Source organism: Micropterus salmoides, unplaced genomic scaffold, assembly GCF_014851395.1.
Source record: "Micropterus salmoides isolate LMB-PRFRI ecotype aquatic unplaced genomic scaffold, ASM1485139v1 Ms_hic_scaffold_11, whole genome shotgun sequence".
In the NCBI taxonomy this organism is placed as follows: Eukaryota; Metazoa; Chordata; class Actinopteri; order Centrarchiformes; family Centrarchidae; genus Micropterus; species Micropterus salmoides.
Window position 1 is genome coordinate 28,661,372 of NW_024040152.1, and position 20,043 is coordinate 28,681,414.

General features: G+C 40.6%; 1 protein-coding gene across 1 annotated transcript in view; it reads left to right on the plus strand.

Moving 5' to 3' along the window:
- me1 (malic enzyme 1, NADP(+)-dependent, cytosolic) overlaps window positions 1-20,043 on the plus strand; it is a 100,353-nt gene that overhangs the window by 60,091 nt on the left and 20,219 nt on the right. Inside the window, 2 exon segments of the mRNA XM_038712129.1 lie at window positions 15,336-15,411; window positions 19,218-19,379. Of these exon segments, the coding sequence (XP_038568057.1) occupies window positions 15,336-15,411; window positions 19,218-19,379 (238 nt within the window).

The window sequence follows — 20,043 nt, forward strand, 5'->3', positions numbered from 1 at the left end:
AGGTCCTTATCTAGACATATCCTGCAAGTTTTGTGTTGGTTGGACAAACAATTTGGATTTTGTAGCCTGATTTGCGTTTTATCCCCTGCAGTTTGTTTGCATTTATAGCGCCCCCGGGTGTTAAATTTGAATGAAACTTTCAGGGCATGTTTCATTTACTTATGAGGACATCCTGAGAGATTTGTGATGATTGGAGAATGAATATGGGATTTATAGTGTAATTTGTGTAATGCTAAGCACCTTTTTGCGCTTCGAGTTCCCCCTAGGGACGTATGTACATCAAACTGTCTAGGTATATCCGGGGCACCTATCTGAACATATCCTGTGAGTTTTGTGATGATCGGCCCTACGGTTGCTGATTTGTGGTCATTTATGTCCAGAGCCACGCCCCTTACAAAGTTCATTGGTCCATACCTTGAAAAGTAATTGAGATATCGACATGCTTTATACATCTTTTAATAGGCATGATCCAATGATGATTCACTGAAAATTTGGTGGCAATCGGAGCTACGGTCTAGGAGGAGATGTCAAAAATGTGATTTTCAAAAAATTCAAAATGGCGGAAAAATTTTATAGGCTGGACCTTAATAGTCCCTGAGGCTTTTTTGTAGAGCACATTGAGCTGCACCTGTGTGAGAAATTTCAAGTCAATTGGACTTATGGCGTGAGGGGCGTGGCCTTTCAAAGTTTGCATTTTTAAGCCTTAATTATAGCACCACCATGTGGCCGATTGGTTCATATTTCTATGGAAGCTGATGCACACCATTTCCTGTTATTCCCGCAAGTTTCATGTTTCTAGCTCATTCCAGCTCATGGGAATTTGAGCCGGCGCGGCAGACAACAAATAATAATAATAATAATAACTAAAACACACAAACATAGAAGGGTAATAAGTGTGAATCATAAATCTGAATCGTCTTACAACCAGCTTACTGTAAATGGTCTTGAGAGCATAAAATACAGTGTTTTTTTTACTGACTATCTATGATGGTTTTAACCTCTCACTTAATGTCATATAGTGCATGAATTATCTCCACTGAGCTACAAGCCATGAAGTACTGGAAAGCCTTAAAGCATTTCTCCATCTGTTTCATAGTTGACACTTGCAGCTTGCATGCCACAACCCCCACTGCCTAAAACTGAGTACACTTTCTTATGTAAATGTAAAAGAGAATACAATGGGCCATAAATCATGGTCATCCATACAGGGCGTAATGGTTTTACAATATTGTTTTAACCTGTCTATTGTGTGTCAGTTTTCCATGAAAGGATTACCTATTAGAATTTCAAGAGATATAAAGTCTTCTTGTAGCATTGTGCTGTCTGGCTTAGCTGTTGCTAACACAAAGCAGCAATCGCAAATAAACATGCTACAGCTGCTCCATGCACAGTTGCTGGCTCAGGCCAAACCAATTACCTTTGAATGTGACTTAGCAACCCACACAAAATGTCATTGGCATGCACCAAATGTCAGGACGTGTGTGTGAAAAGGGAATGAACGGAAAACCCGGTTGCAGAGGGCTGAAACTCCTCTAATAGCGAGCTGGGTTCATCAGGTCTGTGCCTCTGATTCCTTTAGCAGGACCCTTGTGCTGGAATGGGCCTTTCCCCGCTGTTTCTTGCCCCATGAGTTATGTAAGGCTGGCTGAGTAGGAAGCTGGACATCCAAAGCAGTTGTCTGGACACTCGTCTGCCTCTCCCTTCACCCGCACAGGCTCTGAAACCCCAGAACCTCACACTGTCTGGTTGCTAATTTCATCAGGTCTGCAGGTTGGCCTGTGTCAAAGTTTCCGTGTCTTTTTATGTTTTGACTCAGCGTGTTGCCCAAAGTGATAAAAGGCCAATCAGATTAACTAAACTGTATTCATTTTGGCCTCAAATTCTCTAGAGTTTCCCCTCTTTTCCAAGTCTGGAAAAGCTTCATGAAGGAAGATTAGTTATTATGTGGAGGCTCGGGCTGATTTCAGTGGGCTGCAGTGGAATGAGGTGGGGGTGGGTTATGGTTTTCCGAGGGCCAGGGACGGGAACTGGTTCTTGCTTGTGTGAAAAGAGAGGGTGAGTCAGGCACTGTGTTGAATACTTGTAATGTGATGGAATCCTGTCAAAGTCTTAGCGTTCCATGGAGGGTGGGAGGCAGAAGAAGAGTGCATTGTCTTTGGAGAGTCATACTGTATGGAGAGAGGAGGGTGTGAAGGGAGAGGAAAGAGAATTCCTGCCTGTCACGTTTCATTTCCAAGTGATGAGAGCTGGGTGTTGAACAAAACTCACAAATGTGCATACAGTTGCTTCTTGATGCTAAAATAAATTCCTCGAAGAAATACACAAAAAAATACACCCAACAGACATCCTACCAGATGGAGAGATGAATTATGGGCTGCATAATTGCGTTTGTTGAGCTGACTCTAAAATCACCCACTATCCGGATCCCTTTCTCGTTTCTATTTTTTCTTTTCGTTTTGTGTTTACAGAGAACCTTTTTCTTTATCCAGATGCCTGTTGCATATTTAGCTTCTCTGACGATCATTTTTTCCATTGCAGTTAGTTATTTTAAAATGGGCAGAGTTTGCGTCAGCTCAGGCTGCAGCATGAACATGGTTATTGATTGGCACTGCCAGACCCGCCGTTCTCTTCTTCGCCTCTATTGGTTTAGTCAGTTGCTTGGCTGCTGCAGCATGTGTTACTCGAGTGTGTTACTCGTAATGCCAACAGCTTCACTCCTTTGGCTTCACTTGCTTAATTGCCTTGAAAATGATCAGTATGAAGAAAACCGAGGGTACATCTCAGTTAATAAAACTGACTCGCTCTCCTGTAATATGGATACTTATAGGTAACTTACAGTTTATGCATACACTGAAATAAAAGTCTTTTCTTTCCATAGAAAGCCATAAACGTATTAAATAGCACTCAGGAAAGGAAGCAAGAAAGTTGAAACCAGCAGTCTCATTGCTTAAATATTGTGCTGTCAGTTCTTTTCTACAGCTTGTGGTCAGATACCACATCCAGTCATAGATATTACTCTGTCTCTTCATGAGTGTACTGTATGTCTGTGTGCTTGTGTTGGTGTGCTGGCCTGTCTCCCTTGATGCTGTGCTAGTCCTCGGAGGATACTCCACTTACCTGATATGATGAAAGACATGTGTGTTAGACCCAGACCAGTGTCTTTCAGGTTTATTGACAAATTCAGTACAAATTCAAACACAGAGCCAAACCAAAGATACTGGCTATCCTCATATAATGGGGGCTTGAGATGAAATGTTTGGTTTAACTTGACAGAGATGTAACCACGACTCTACTGTTGCCAGTAACAAGCTGGAGTATTAAATCCCTTTGTTAACAGCTTGTCCCTGCTTTGGCTGCTGGTAAACTGGGGTGTAATGAAAGCACTGATGATTGTTCTGCATGGTATTAAGTATGCATGTCCAATGTTGGGGTAGCTACAGTGGGGGAAATAAGTATTTGACCCCTTGCTGATTTTGCAGGTTTGCCCACTTACAAAGAATGCAACAATCTACAATTTTAATCATATGTACATTCTAACAGTGAAAGACAGAATCCCAAAGAAAATTCCAGAAAATCACATCATATGAATTTATAAAAACAAGTATTTGACCCCCTACCAAACAGCAAGTATTCTGGCTCCTACAAGCCAGTTAGTCTTTCTTTAAGACACAGCCCCAATCCCAACCAATTATCTACATCAAATACACCTGCCTCACCTCGTTACCTGTATAAAAGACACCTGTCAACACCCAAACAACCAGCATCCAACATCACCACCATGGGCAAGACCAAAGAGCTTTCTACGGACATCAGGGACAAGATTGTTGATCTGCACAAGGCTGGGATGGGCTACAAGAGAATCGGAAAGCAACTTGGAGAGAAAAGATCAACTGTCGGTGCAGTTATCAGGAAATGGAAGAAGCACCACACCACCGCCAACCTCCCTCGGTCTGGGCCTCCACACAAGATCTCGCCTCGTGGGGTGTCCCTGATCATGCGAACGGTGAGGAATCATCCCAAAACCACAAGGGGGGAACTGATGAATCAACTGAAAGCAGCTGGGACCACAGTTACAAAAGAAACGGTTGGTAACACACTACGCCGTCATGGATTGAAATCCTGCAGCGCACGCAAGGTCCCCCTGCTCAAGAAGAAACATGACAGGCCCACATGAAGTTCGCCATTCACCACCTGGACGACTCAGAAGAGGCCTGGAAGAAGGTGATGTGGTCAGATGAGACCAAAATAGAACTTTTTGGCCTCAACTCAACTCGTCGTGTTTGGAGGGCAAAGAACACCGAGTACAACCCAAAGAATACCATCCCCACCGTCAAGCATGGTGGTGGCAACATCATGCTTTGGGGGTGCTTTTCAGCCAAGGGGACGGGACAACTCCATCGTATTGAGGGGAGGATGGACGGGGCCATGTATCGTGGAATTCTGGACCAACATCTCCTTCCCTCAGTGAGAGAGCTGAAGATGGGTCGAGGATGGGTGTTTCAGCACGACAACGACCCTAAGCACACCGCCAAAGCAACAAAAGAGTGGCTGAAGAAGAAGCACATCAAGGTTCTGGAGTGGCCTAGCCAGTCTCAAGACCTGAATCCAATTGAAAATCTTTGGAGGGAGCTTAAAATTCGAGTTGCCAGGCGACAACCTCGGAACCTGAATGATTTGGAGGCTGTCTGCAGGGAGGAGTGGGCCAACATCTGCCGAAATGTGCACAAACCTTGTCACCAACTATAAAAACCGTTTGACATCTGTGCTGGCCAATAATGGCTTTTCTACAAAATATTAACATGCTGTTTGTCCAGGGGGTTAAATACTTGTTTTCCTCATCAGATGGTTATCAATTTTAATAAATTCATATGATGTGATTTTCTGGAATTTTCTTTGGGATTCTGTCTTTCACTGTTAGAATGTACATATGATTAAAATTGTAGATTGTTGCATTCTTTGTAAGTGGGCAAACCTGCAAAATCAGCAAGGGGTCAAATACTTATTTCCCCCACTGTACTTTGAAACTGTGGATAGTGAAGTTACCCCTCACTGGAAGTGGTTAGAAACATTTGTTCATTATTTTATCATAGGGCTGGGCAATATGGCCAAAAATGTTATCATGATAAAAACATTTTTTATCATTCGATATTGATAATTATCATGATAAATGTCACATCATTATTTCTTTAAAGTTTAAAGGCTGATCTTTGCTCCTGAGTGAAAATTGAAGGAACCAGACAGCTAAGCAGTTAATTATGTGGTTAAACTTTTCTTTATGGTGACAAAAACTTGACGCCAAACAGTGGATCACTTCACAAGTCTGAGGTAGAACATCCAAAACTATTATGATGAAATCTTTTTCAACAAATATGATTAGTAAATCTCTTTTCAGTCACGTTTCCTCAACAAAATAAATTAGATAGAAAATTAAGTGCTAATTTGTAAGTGATTCAAATGAATTAAACCAAATATTTATTGACGATAAGTTGAACATTTATTATATTGTTATTGAGGAAAATTATATTGCGATAATTATCATTATTGTTTTGAGTCCTATTTTCTCATATAATTTATTACATTACAAAATAATGGGTCAGAAGCTCCAGTCTGTAGTTCAGTTCAATACACAAAGAATTAGCAAATAAAATATAGTGCTGTACCATTTACCCTTGCTACCACTCCACTTCTCACAATTAGAAACATTACATGACTTTGAAAGTATCTTGGCTTTCAAATTTCACCCAACCGATGGCACCCCTGCGACAGAGATGGATGTATCTGATTGTAGGAGAAAACACGAGAAATAAATCAGAGGTGTTATGGTCCCACTGTGGTATCTCTCGAACTGCTGTAGCTCCGACATATAGTTACATTTTTGAAGAGGAGCCCTTAACGAAGGGAAACTTAACACTGGAACTAACTCAAATTAAAGGACTAGAGAGGCAAGCACAGGTCAGCCAACGCGCATTATGTAAATGTAGAATATGAAGATACCTTGTCACTCTTCACAAAGAGCAGCATGCTCAGCACAGCAGGGAGTGGGAAGTGATGCTAGTGTTCTACATCGTGAAATCCTCAAAATGAAAGGAATTGATCCATTTCCACCTTGTTTCACCTGATGTGACCCAAATTCTAATCTTGGTTTGAACAGCCTGTATTATGTATTTCTATTTTAAGTTAACTACTTTGGAAGTCAAGGGAAAGTTTGGAAGGTTTTCATTTGAAAACAAATTGAAGAAAGAATACGTAGTTCTTTGTGTATGAATTATTTTTTACTTTTTCAAGACAGTGTCATCGGTTCATTTCTTTCTTCTTTACAAAATTAGTACAATATATTCATTTGTTTTGTTCAATTATAGTCCAGGACTGATAATACTGTTAATCCAAACGAACAATATCTCTATCTTTGAACACAGTTTCAAAAGGCAAACATTACACATCTCTTGTAACAAATTGTGGCACATCAAAATATGTGGTCTGTTATTGTGTTTTTAACTCTTTGCCTTGGTTTGCGACCATTTGAACCCTGACGAAGTGCTGCGTAAATTAATCTGTTCTAGTGACATTATAAATATCTATCTCTTGTTATTGGCAACTGCATGTTTTTGTTTCTGGGAAGGTCTATTGAACTTCCCAAAATGATATCTAAAATATCCCAGCAGCTGGTCTGGCAAAAGGATCCCTTGTATTCATTTTGGAGTGATGCTTCCATTTGAACCTGTTTTGAAAAGCAATCAATCTCCATGAGGGAGTTCTCCCATTGAATAGATATGTTTCTTTTTCTATCAGGGGCAGACTGTATCTTGGATGTCTCTATGCTTTTATGTACTATAAGTTTCATACTGTGCTTGAAGTCACAGTTTATTGATTTTTCAGTTTATGTTCACAGCTCATTTTATGCATGCACATAACTTGCTATGGATGACCTCACATGTCGTTGCTAACTGAGTGTGTGTGTGTGTGTGTGTGTGTATGTGGCACTACTACAAACCTGTGAAAGTGACATGGGATTACATCACTGGTAGAGCTAAATGTGCCGAACCATCTCTCTGTATGAGAGACTGTTGGTGTACAGTTACTGTCATACCCCCATCTGAGAGGCACGCAGCCTCACAGGGCTTGCACAATCTGTTTTGTTGCATATCCTTTAAGATGTGTCCACAATGTCAAACAGCTCTGGGTAAATGAGAAAGTAATTAGTCTAGACAGTTTTCTGGGGCGAATGACCGCTCCAGCTGGCTGATGGCTGGAACAGGTACAGAGATGAATAAACTATACATCTAAGTGCTATCTCTGTCCAAGCGGATAACCTCATTGAACACTTGTTACTTGTAATGTCTGACAATTCTTTAAGATTCTATACAATGCAGTTGTTCTGGGATGGATGTGAACTAAACACTGTAATGTGACTAATTATGCATCTGCTGGACTGTTTGGACTACTGTTGATTATGCAAAAAAATCAAACAAGATCAGTATATTCAAAATATATTCAACTTTTTTCCAGGTCATAAAGGAAACCCAGTACAGCGCAGGTACCTGCAACAGTGAATTAAATCTTACAATGCTTACAATATCCTCGCTTATCTAACAAATGTCATCAGTCTGTAGATGATAAATCAAATCCATTTGATGGGTGACCCATACCACACAACAACTTTTGTAGTCCGCTGTCACCAAGTATTCTAAAGCAAAGAAAGTCAGACACACAACTGACAGCAGACCATCATGATCGCTCAAAACAGACCCACACAATACTGAACCAGAACCAAAGACACAGCATTATCATCTCTAATTCCTAATTCTTATCATTTCAAGTTGTAAGTTTCAACTTACTTTTTTTTTAGCAAATATCTCCTTTCCTCTTGCTTATGTTGACTGTGAATGCAATGTAATCAGGGTTCAATAAAGCAGCTGTCATACACTGTTGGGGAATAGAAAAATTGTTGGATCTCTTCCCTGCTCTATATAAAAAGTTCAATGAAATTCCTTTTTTTATGAATTGGATTTTAACATTTATCTGGGCAGGTAAAATTCCAGAGTGAAAACAAATGGCTGCTTATTGAAAAGACTGAAAAGACTTAAAAATAAACTCAATATTGATGTCAAACTGTAACTCTACAATAACTAATCCTCTATTTCACTGCTCATGCCTAAGCACTAGTGTTAGCTGACAATCAGATAAAATATGGATATAGTGGTAATGAAATTATATAATGGGCTATCAGCTAGCTAACATCTCTGTCAGGAAACGGGGCCAGAAACGCAGACCAGAGTATGAGCAGTGCGAAGATTTATTGAACACAAGGGAGAGACAGGTGTGGCTTGGGGATGGGTGGTTGTTCCAAGGGGCATGTGGTCCTGGTTCCAGAGCTCAGGGGTTTCCGTGGCACAGGAGGGAATCCAAGTCAGGCATGGGCAGGTATTCTGTGGTCGAGACAGAAAGACAAGTTAGTACTAATGCAAGGGTTCAGACAAGATGCTGATAGTTCAGGACGGGCAACAGGCTGGCGTGTTCATGCTGTGAGGTACAACGATCCGGCGGGGACTGGAAGGTTGGGCTGGTCTTTTAAGGTGAGTTGATTGTAGGCTGAGGCACTGGTGTGCTGATTAACTGGATGAGTCTCAGGTGTGTAAACTGGAGCTCAGGAAACCACGCCAACCAGCAGCCCCAGAGCATGAGGGAGGAAGCAGAACACAGAGAGACAGACAAAACCCAAAACACACCAAGCAAACCATAAACGCCCCAAGGGGAAAATAACTCAAAAACTACAATCACACACACGCATCCCAACTGGAAGGTCAGGGTCACGACCGGGGGTTCGTGACAATCGCATACCTAATTTTAAGTACAATAAATGCTAATTACGAAACTCTGAATGTGGGAAAGTGAAGTGTATTAAATAAGCTAGATAGCTAACTACTGACGTTAACTTACAGTGTTTCCTGCAGAGTGTGGTGGACTAGACTGAGGCAGCTGCGAGTGATGTGGGCAGACAAGACATTCAACTAACATCAATGTTAGGAAATGGTATGGTCCATTTCAGGGGTGTCAGAAATCATATTTAAAGTTTCTTGACTATAATGCATTAATATGGTAAGTATATTTTAATATTTACAGGTAAGAAAGACCCCCCCTGAAGTGTTGTTTTTGCCTCTTTTGGGGTGGGTCAGACCCCCCCCCAATAATCCCCGGAATTCGAACTGTGCTCCCCTTCAGCATGAGGTTTCACTTGTTGATATGACTGCAACACTCAACAAATGCATCACATGTGATTGGGCCATATCATGCATTAATTATTTAATTGGCTTTGTGAAGGTCAGTGGGCTATGCACATGCTATCAGAACTGGAGAGACATCCAGGTAACTTTTTTCTCCTTGATTCTTGATCGCTTTGACTTGGGGCGAGCAGAAGTGGAATTTAAAGTGGAAATGTTTTTTCTGGATGCGTGTTACTGAAAAGGAGACAATAACACAATAGCATTTCATTGATTTTCCTAATGTTGTCTTCAACAATCTCCTTCAGCATCAGAAGGCAAGGCAAGTTTATTTGTATAGCACATTTCAACAACAAGGTAATTCAAAGTGCTTTACATAAAACATAAAAGTAACAGGGAAATATGAAAAAGTTTTAAAAGTTAAATAGAAAATAAAATCAAGCAGGTTTCCTACTGTTGCTTATTTTTCTCCTTTGATTCCCCGTCTCCCACTCTGTATCCTCCCTTTAGTTACTTAGGGACTGTAACCCTAAGGGGATTCTAACCCTTTAACACTTAGGGACTTTAACCCTTCTTTAGATACAGTTGTCTCTGTAAATCCAGATTGTCCACACTACAAACTCTGGTAAAAGCGGGACCCTGTCAACAAGTTACTTAGGGATTCTAACCCTAAGGGGACTCTAACCCTTTAACACTTAGGGACTCTAAGAAAGACTGAGAAGAGGAAAGAGAAAGATAAAACTAAGGAAGAAGAAGAAGGCAGAGCTGACCAATTGCAGTTCATGTCCTACATGTCAGCTACCGCATAGCCAAGCATCTACAAGCATTGCCTTTGTTGCAACGTGACCTTTTAACATGCAATAAATGCACCTTAAGGCCATAACCTGTGTTGGAGGGTTACAAGTACATAATGTTTAATCCCAAAAGAGTTGAGAACCACTGGCAGCACATCTGCTGTACCTGAGAGATTATTTATGTGCCTACTGGGCAAGGTGACAAATAAGATAGAACATATATCCTTTGAAAAAAGTTTTAATTTCCTCAACGTGGAAGGATAGTGTTCATTCTGCCATTTGAAGACATACTAGGTTTTATGTACTCCATTGTTTGAAAGCTTGACTTTACCTCTCAACAATTTCAACAATTTGCTCTCTGTCAAAGTGACATTTCAGAAGCTTTTACAAAATTTTTGACAATTGTTGTTTTAAGCGTTAAGAAAACACAACAAGAATTGTCCTCTTCACTTGGTTGACATTTACCCCTCCCCTCTGGGAAGAGTCACATACAAGATGTTTGCTCCATTCAGCTCCGATTAGGCCCTTTCAAAACGATTTAGAAAATCAAGTGGAAAATCCCCTGTCATATTTTATCTAATGGGACACAGAACAACTATAAAAAACCTGTCTATTGTGGCAAATTTGGAGCTTCATTAGTTGGAGAAATCTCAGTGCGTGACCGTGACCTTAACACTATTTTCTTTTCTCAGTGATTTGTGTCCACTGTGTCAGCTGAACCTTATGTGGCTGGCTAACTGAGGGCGTCCAGCACAGTGAAGATTAAGGTTATGCAGTGAGGGTGAAGAATGGTGACGGTGGTGTTTTATGTGGACACAGGTCAACGATCGGAGAACGGCTTCCTCATGGGGCCCGGAGTGTTTTGGGGTCATGGTGTGGAAAGCCGCTTTTCCTCCTGCCAGCCCCCGCAGCCTTCCACAGTCCCGGGGGGTGTTTTGTGTCGGGCTGCAGGTCAGCGGTGGTGCTGTTTCAGGCCATCAGGTTGTTTTCTTTACCCTCTCTGTTTTCGCCACACTCTTACAGGGGGAGCCAGACAATGCAGCTCAATGCTTTGTGGCCCTCCTCTCATCTAGAAAATGAGGCGACTGCTTGCGTTGTGGTTATTTCAGCAGTAGGAGTCTGACACACACAGACACACATTTCAACTGTATACGCATCGAAATGAGGAGAAATATATGATTCCCAACAGAGGTACTTGTACACTATTACTTAACTCGTAGGGATGCATGGATAGATTATGAAGTACTTTAATACTAATAAATTAAAACTAATTTAAAAACAATTGAAATTATGATTTAGTTAGAAAAAATATCCACATATTGAGCTGCTTAATACCTAAATGCCATCAGCAGTTGAAAGAGTTACAGTAGCTAAGAGTAATGGATTAACAATTCAAATAGTTAGCTAAAAGTAATTAATAAATACTGTAGTTCAAATCACCCCGTGACGCTGTACGCAGGATAAGCGGTTGACGATGGATGGATGGATGTAGTTCAAATCAATAGCTAAAAGTAATTGAAAATGCTGTTGTTCAAATAGTTAGCTAAAAGTCATGTTTACAATAGCCTAGCTAAAGGGTCTATAAAGGAGCAGGCTAATCTTCTGAAAGGGCAGTGGGGGTAAAGGATGTTTGGAACCACAGAATGAAGAAATTTCAGTTTCTCCTAAAACAGCAGTCTTTATGGACAAGAAATGATGCAGGACATGTTCTGGTTTTGCTTTTATGTTGGCTAAACAAGCCTATCAGTCCTTGGATTGTGGACAAAAAGCTTTCACATCGTACACATCCCCATGACAGCTGCTGTATACTGTCAATGCATTAAGCAATTTCTTTTACCATCTCAGAATTCTTGCTGAAAATATCATCATTAGCTTAACGGACAGTGATGATGGATTTAAAACAGCCTGACTCCTGACATCTTTAGACACTTTAAATTAGCTCTTTGTTGCTCTGGGTATTGTAGATGCGTGAGGGAATTTCTTAGAGGAGTTAGCGTGTGTTTTTCTGACGGAAAGGTGCCACGGGCGCTTCTGCAGCTCTATTTATTTCATTGTACTTCAAAGGTCATGAGGTCGACAACTCCCCTGAAAACACAGGGTGGCAGAAAACGGTAATTGGAGGGGGAAAAGAATAATGGCAAGCTGAATCTGAAGTGTTTTTGGTAACCTTCAGGTGGACAGAGGTTAGGCATTACCACCTCTGTCTGCTTTGATCCATCTCATAAAGTTGTTTTCCAACAATCATAACGTGGGGTCAACCTTTCAGCCCCAATGCCGCTCTTTCTCCCCAAATTCCTCATATTGCAGTTGCTGGCATGTCCTCCTGGCTTCAGGTAAACAAACACAGCAGGCTGAACTTACTCCCCTCTCCCTGCCAACAAGTGTATAAAGGAAAACTAGACCGGCTCCCAGGACGGTCCCTTACAGCTGTGCAGATGTGTTTTTAGACTTTTGCCCATGGTGCATTTCAAGCAGCACCTATACACTTTTGTGCACAAATGTGCAGATGTATGCAGATGTTATATTGGCAGAAAAGTTTAAAAGGTGTTTAAAATGACAGATGCCAGATATCTGTGGCCTAGTGACCTTTATGTGACATGTGGAGCTCTTGCACAGTCAATCTCTTTAAATCAGTCATGCTCTTTTTTTCTCTTGTATCCCTTCTCCTTTTCCTTTCTCTCCTTCTAGTCTTATGTGCAACTAATGTTTATTTTCATTATCAAAAAATCTGTACATTTTTCTGTTATTTCATTAACCATTTAATCAATTTATGTCAGAAAATATTGGAGTGTCCATCCCAATTCAAGGTAACCCTTTCCATTGTTTTTGTTTTTTATAAATTAATAATTATTATACTAATTAAAAACTTTGGTGAAGGCTATACATCACTGCTGCCTCATTTCCTCACTCCTTTTTGGTTTAGCAATAGATCCAGAGATTACAGGTGATTTATGATTTATTTATTAATTATATGAAAATGAGGGAGGGAATTATGTTAGCGATTAATAACAAGGAATGAGTCATCAACAACATTTAAATGATTTAATTGATTGATTGACTAATGTTGAACGTTCATTTCTATACTGAAAGTTTTGAAAAGGCAGGTCTATTGTAATATTTTTGACTTCATGGCTCTTTTTTCATGCCAAAAGGCAAAGTGTGAGCATTGGTAGTAACAGAGAAAGCAAAAAAATTGCAGCGAGTGTGACCCTATGTAAGTATTGTTTTTTCACTATCACTACTGTTATGTAGAGTTGTTTAAACTCGAGCCTTCAGCATACTGTAACGTTTCTAAATGCCAAAGTAGTTGAAAGGGCACCATCAAGTTCAAAAAAGGACCCATGGTGTGTAAGTTCAGCCTAATTAGAGATTAGAGAGGACGCAGTGTTTACCTTTGGAGAGCAAACTCCCGGGGGCCAATGATGTCGGTTGCCATGTGTGAGCTCCGCTACCATTCAGCTGGGGTCATGTAGTCATAGCACTGACCAACAGCCCATCAGCTGCACACACACACACACACCTCAACACTCAAAGGTTTGTATTCCCCAAAGACAAGAGTTAAGTGTGGATTTCTTCAGGGAAATCTTTCTAGTGACTAATGACTTTATTTTAAAGCTACAGTGCCGCTTGTTCTTCAAAGTTTTGTCTCTTCTGAAAGTGTAATTTAAGGCACTACCTGCATATGGGAATTCGACTTTAGGGACGCTCTAGGGCAAGTAGAATACTACATTTGATGTGGGTTTTTTTTGCAATTTAAAGGTATTGGAAGAGGTAGAAAGTATTAGTATCTGTCAAATATAACTTCTGAATGAAATCAAATCATTTTGAGGCAGAATCTACCTTTCAGTCAAGTAGAAGCTGCAGTCACTTCCTGAAAAGTGGAATACTGCATTACGTGGTTTGTATTGGCCATTTAAAGGTATTTCAATGGGTAAAAAGGACTGGATTGGTTGGTACGCAGCAAGTTAAATAATGTAGAGTCATAAGGATAATTGCCGGGGCAATACAGCTTCATTTACAATTTATACAATCACTTTTCGGCACGACACCTGTCTGCTCTGCTTTCAAGTCTTTCTGGCCACATAAAATCTGATTTCAGGTCTGTTAACACCTTGTACAATCCATGATTAACACACCGTTAAAAACGAGGACATTTCTTGGGGCAGCTCCAGAAAGGGACAGGCCACCAAAACTGGGGATTGTCCCTGGAAAACGGGGACGTCTAGTCACCCTACTATGAGATTGACATTTGTGATTTTGGAGTGAAATTTCTCATCTGTGATTGGATGGATTGCCAAGAAAGTTGGTACAGACATTCAACCCCCTTTGAGATGAATTGTAATAACTCTGGTGATCCCTTAACATTTCATTTAGCACTTTGGTTTAAACAATAAAAAACAACTAATGACATCTCCATCAGCTGTTCTTTGTGTTTAGTGCTAGCTAGTTAGTAAATCTTAGCATGCTAATAAACTAAACTAAGATGGCATTTACCTGCTAAATATCAGCATGTTAACATTGTCATATTGAGCACGTTAGCATGGTGATGTTTAGCCTCAGTACAGTACAGCCTCACAGAGCTGCTAGCGTGGCTGTAGAGGTTTATTTCCTACCAAGGTTACTCGTGTTAAGTGGAAACCCATGCTGACAGTGAACTCTACCTCATCACTGACGTATCAAAGCATTTATATGTGACGTTTATGTTTTCTCTTCATCTCAAGACATTTTATTTGTACGTTTAACAATGTGTCATACTGTTTGCATTGTCCAATGTTTCCTTCCATAAGAATTGACCAGGGATGGGTTTTTACTTTATGAGCAGATTCTCACAAATCGTGACGTTTTTATGGTCACAGGCACATGGAGGAGCATTTGCCCCCCATACTATAACCAGATGGGTGTGTTGGGTAGGAAAGACGCCGCAGCTGGACCTCACGCATAGAGATGAGCTCTTTATCCTGGGATTGTCCCGGAGAGAAGGATATTGATGCCAGCAAGGAAAGAAAAGAGGGAGGATTGGTAGGAGGGGGTGATACCAAGATGAATGACTATTTGGGGAGCCTCAAGCGTCCAAAGCAAACTCCCTGCAGAGGCCCTGGGCTCAAAATTAGTCCATTTCAATATGGTATTGGGCAGAAGAAAGAAAATCAAAAAAGTTATAGCAGTTTAACTTCAAACAGTCTCTGGGGTTAAGCTTAGAGCTGTTTTTCCTACAAATCTTAGTTAAGATGTTTTTAGAAGCCCCGTGATGCCTTCTGAATGTGCAAAGTGTGGTCTGATTGTGCTGGATTAAGTTGTTCTGTTTGTTTTTGGTATGTTTCAGGGGGCTGTTCATCACCATTCACGACCGTGGCCATATTGCTAGGATACTCCAGAACTGGCCAGAAAAGGACATCAGGGTAAATTTATATACATGAGTAGTTGATAATATTAACGTCTAGCACTCCTACATTACAAAACAAAAAAACAAATGTCTTGTTCTGTATGACTGCATCAAGAAAGCAAAACATAACAATGTATGTATGAAAAAATGTCTGAATACCGAAAGTTTTTGTCCCACTGGTCAACACAAAATGAGTGAGGACATAAATACGAACATACCTGTTTTTGTGCCTCTAATTGTCAACCAAATTCAAACCAAAAGACCAAATCCAATGCTGCATCCAAAACCCATATACAGTGAGGAAAATAAGTATTTGAACACCCTGCTATTTTGCAACTTCTCCCACTTAGAAATCATGGAGGGGTCTAAAATTGTCATCGTAGGTGCATGTCCACTGTGAGAGACATAATCTAAAAAGAAAAATCCAGAAATCACAATGTATGATTTTTTAACTATTTATTTGTATGATACAGCTGCAAATAAGTATTTGAACACCTGTCTATCAGCTAGAATTCTGACTCTCAAAGACCGGTTAGTCTGCCTTCAAAATGTCCACCTGCACTCCATTTATTATCCTAAATTAGATGCACCTGTTTGAGGTCGTTAGCTGCATAAAGACACCTGTCCACCCCATACAATCAGTAAGAATCCAACTACTAACATGGCCAAGACCAAAGAGCTGTCCAAAGACACTAGAGACAAAACTGTACACCTCCACAAGGCTGGAAAGGGCTACGGGGAAATCGCCAAGCAGCTTGGTGAAAAAAGGTCCACTGTTGGAGCAATTATTAGAAAATGGAAGAAGCTAAACATGACTGTCAATCTCCCTCGGACTGGGGCTCCATGCAAGATCTCACCTCGTGGGGTCTCAATGATCCTAAGAAAGGTGAGAAATCAGCCCAGAACTACACGGGAGGAGCTGGTCAATGACCTGAAAAGAGCTGGGACCACCGTTTCCAAGGTTACTGTTGGTAATACACTAAGACGTCATGGTTTGAAATCACGCGTGGCACGGAAGGTTCCCCTGCTTAAACCAGCGCATGTCAAGGCCCGTCTTCAGTTTGCCAATGACCATTTGGATGATCCAGAGGAGTCATGGGAGAAAGTCATGTGGTCAGATGAGACCAAAATAGAACTTTTTGGTCATAATTCCACTAACCGTGTTTGGAGGAAGAAGAATGATGAGTACCAAGAACACCATCCCTACTGTGAAGCATGGGGGTGGTAGCATCATGCTTTGGGGGTGTTTTTCTGCACATGGGACAGGGCGACTGCACTGTATTAAGGAGAGGATGACCGGGGCCATGTATTGCGAGATTTTGGGGTAACAACCTCCTTCCCTCAGTTAGAGCATTGAAGATGGGTCGAGGCTGGGTCTTCCAACATGACAATGACCCGAAGCACACAGCCAGGATAACCAAGGAGTGGCTCTGTAAGAAACATATCAAGGTTCTGGCGTGGCCTAGCCAGTCTCCAGACCTAAACCCAGTAGAGAATCTTTGGAGGGAGCTCAAACTCCGTGTTTCTCAGTGACAGCCCAGAAACCTGACTGATCTAGAGAAGATCTGTGTGGAGGAGTGGTGAAAAACTACAGGAAACGTTTGACCTCTGTAATTGCAAACAAAGGCTACTGTACCAAATATTAACATTGATTTTCTCAGGTGTTCAAATACTTATTTGCAGCTGTATCATACAAATAAATAGTTAAAAAATCATACATGTCACATATGTCTCTCACAGTGGACATGCACCTACGATGACAATTTCAGACCCCTCCATGATTTCTAAGTGGGAGAACTTGCAAAATAGCAGGGTGTTCAAATACTTATTTTCCTCACTGTATGTTATTCCTCTGTGTGAGATAGCTACATTGTTCAAAAACTGTTAAAAACTGAAAAAAGAGCCACACACTTGGCAACATGTTCCTTTATTACCGATAACATGGGCACTATAGTTTCTTTTTAGTTGATCCCTGATGGTGTGAATACATAATATTCTTTGTGTGATCAATCAACGGTGTTAAATTATCCGAAAGTCCCGTGAGGTGCGGACAACTCTCTACAACACCTGTGAAGCTGGGGCTCGGACTCGTCCGTAAGTGTTCCTCGACTATTCGGTGTCAGCCCTAGATAATTTGCTAGAAAATAGTCCGCTAAAATGCGCAATTTTATTCTGTTTGTACAACAAATGCTAAAAATGCAGTACCCAGTTATTTTAGAAAAATTTAGCCTTTCATGTATAAATTTTTGTTAACCATTTATGTGCTTAGTTGGAATGACTCTTTTGAATTTCCTTCAGAACCTTTCAAAGTAAAAGGTCTCAGTTAAACATGACAGATATTATTGCCGACAACTGACATAGACTATCTCTATATGGAGTTACACTCACACAAGCGATTATCTAAACTAGTTTTACGACTTTAGGATAAACTACTTTGGGGTGAAAGCAGACCACAATAATTCACAATAATCATAACAGACATAAAATTAGAACTTGATGTAATATAATGCTAAATGACACACATGTGAAAATATAATAAGCTACTGTACTATTAACAGTACTGAAGATAGTGTTTAAACTACGAGAGACTACCTTTTGTGATTTGAAGAAGCTGGAGACATTGCTACCTATATTGGATTGATATTTCATCATGATAAAAACACACGTTTTTATTACTTTCAGAATTGATGTGTTTTTGTTACCTTTAGAATCAGCCCTTTATATCTACAAAGGGAGTAGGTCCTCTTCCACAAAGTCCACCTTGTTGAACCACCATGGTTCTACACTTGCCCAGAACGGACAAACCAAAAACTGGCTCTAGATAGGGCCTTTTGCACAGGCCATTTGTTGTTTCTCCTACATGCTTGGAACAGGAGGGTGAGGCAAGCAGTTTTCAAATGGTTGCAAACTGCATTTTCACTACTAGATGCCACTAATTCCTTCACTGCATCTTTAATCTTCTGGATAGAGCAGCTACTGTATGTGCAGGTCATAATCTAGTCATATTTAGAATGACGAAACCAGCAGGCATTCCTGGCATGTCAAAAATACCTGCAGCCTCAGCCACCTGTTCACAGCTGTCAACAGCAGGGCATTTACCTTGTTGCTGACATGCCGCCTCTCATTGTCAGGGTGGTCTTATCGTAAACTTGCCTAATATGCCCTACTTTTAACATTTCCAGAGAGAAGGCAAACGGGAGCCAAGGTAGTCATCCACTGATAGGCCTTTGCGGCTTTTTTTGTCTCATATTAACAAGTGATAGGAAAGAAAGCTGTTAATGGTATTAAGTATGGTCATTATAGATTTTAAACATTCAAATGGGAAACCTAATGACACCCTTAAAACCTGTCAGATTGTGGCAGGAACAAGGCTGTAAAAATGTTGTTCCAGACTTATCTGCGTCACACCGATGGTGGAAAAAGAAAAACACTTAGAATTAGGAACATTTCAAATTAAACACTTCTGCTGGTGATATTAATTGTTTGTGATTTGTTTGAGGCTTGTGGAATCAACCCAGAGGAACTTATTTATTGCTTAATCGGTAAAGTGACTAGTGAGTGGAAAGCCAGGAGGGTGTAGGAGGAGCTGGCTTACACTGAAGGGAAAAAAACATGTTTCTAGGTAGCAGGTTGGACTTGTTTTGGTAAAGAACATTTGAGTTCATGAGAAATAGAGCCAGAACTCTTCATTTATTTTCTCATTAAATTGTGCATAAAATCCAAGAATAACCTGCATGTAGTAGCATTATACACAGATTTAAATTGATGTGGTGGTTGGTGTGGGTACTGTAATTTGTGGCTGACAGTTATGATGTTTGATAGGCTGTGTGTGTGACAGACGGAGAGAGGATCTTGGGGCTGGGAGACCTGGGCTGCTGTGGCATGGGCATCCCCGTGGGTAAGCTGGCCCTCTACACAGCCTGTGGGGGTGTGCCGCCCCAGCAGTGCCTGCCTGTCATGCTGGATGTGGGCACAGACAATGAGGTAAGAGCTTTTCGCAGAACTATTAGCAACTTGTTATACTGTATTGTGTTATTTTTACATTGAATCTATCTCTATCTAAGGTAGAAAGTAACATTTATTCATTAAGTGTCAACCACATTTACTTCAGCTGAGCATTTTCATTTTGAGAAACTTTGAAATGGAGTGTACTGTCAGAGTACAAAAGAAAATATTTATGTCACTACACTTTTAACACACTAGTTAACATTATCTTCATTGGACCAGCCACAAGATAACAGGACTAAGAGTCTACAATCATGCTAACGGCTCTATGAGGTAGACTTAATACTTTCAGCTAAATGCCAACGTCAGCATGCTAACATGGTCACAAAGACAATGTTAACATGCTGATGTTTAGTAGATATAATGTGTATACCATGTTCATCATCTTAGCATAGCTCTTTCAGCATTTTAGCATGTTGCTAATTAGCACTAGCACAATGTAAGGATTAAACAAAAAAGATATAACATGTTAATTAGTGACATACAGAGGGGCTGGCAGACAAATTATTTTACTAGTGGGCAGAGCCAGGCGTTATGCTAAGTTTAGCTAACCTGCTCCTGGCTGTAACTTCATATTTACTATACAGACCTGAGAGTGGTATCAGTTTTCTGACCTAACTCTTGGAAAGAAGTGTATTTCCCA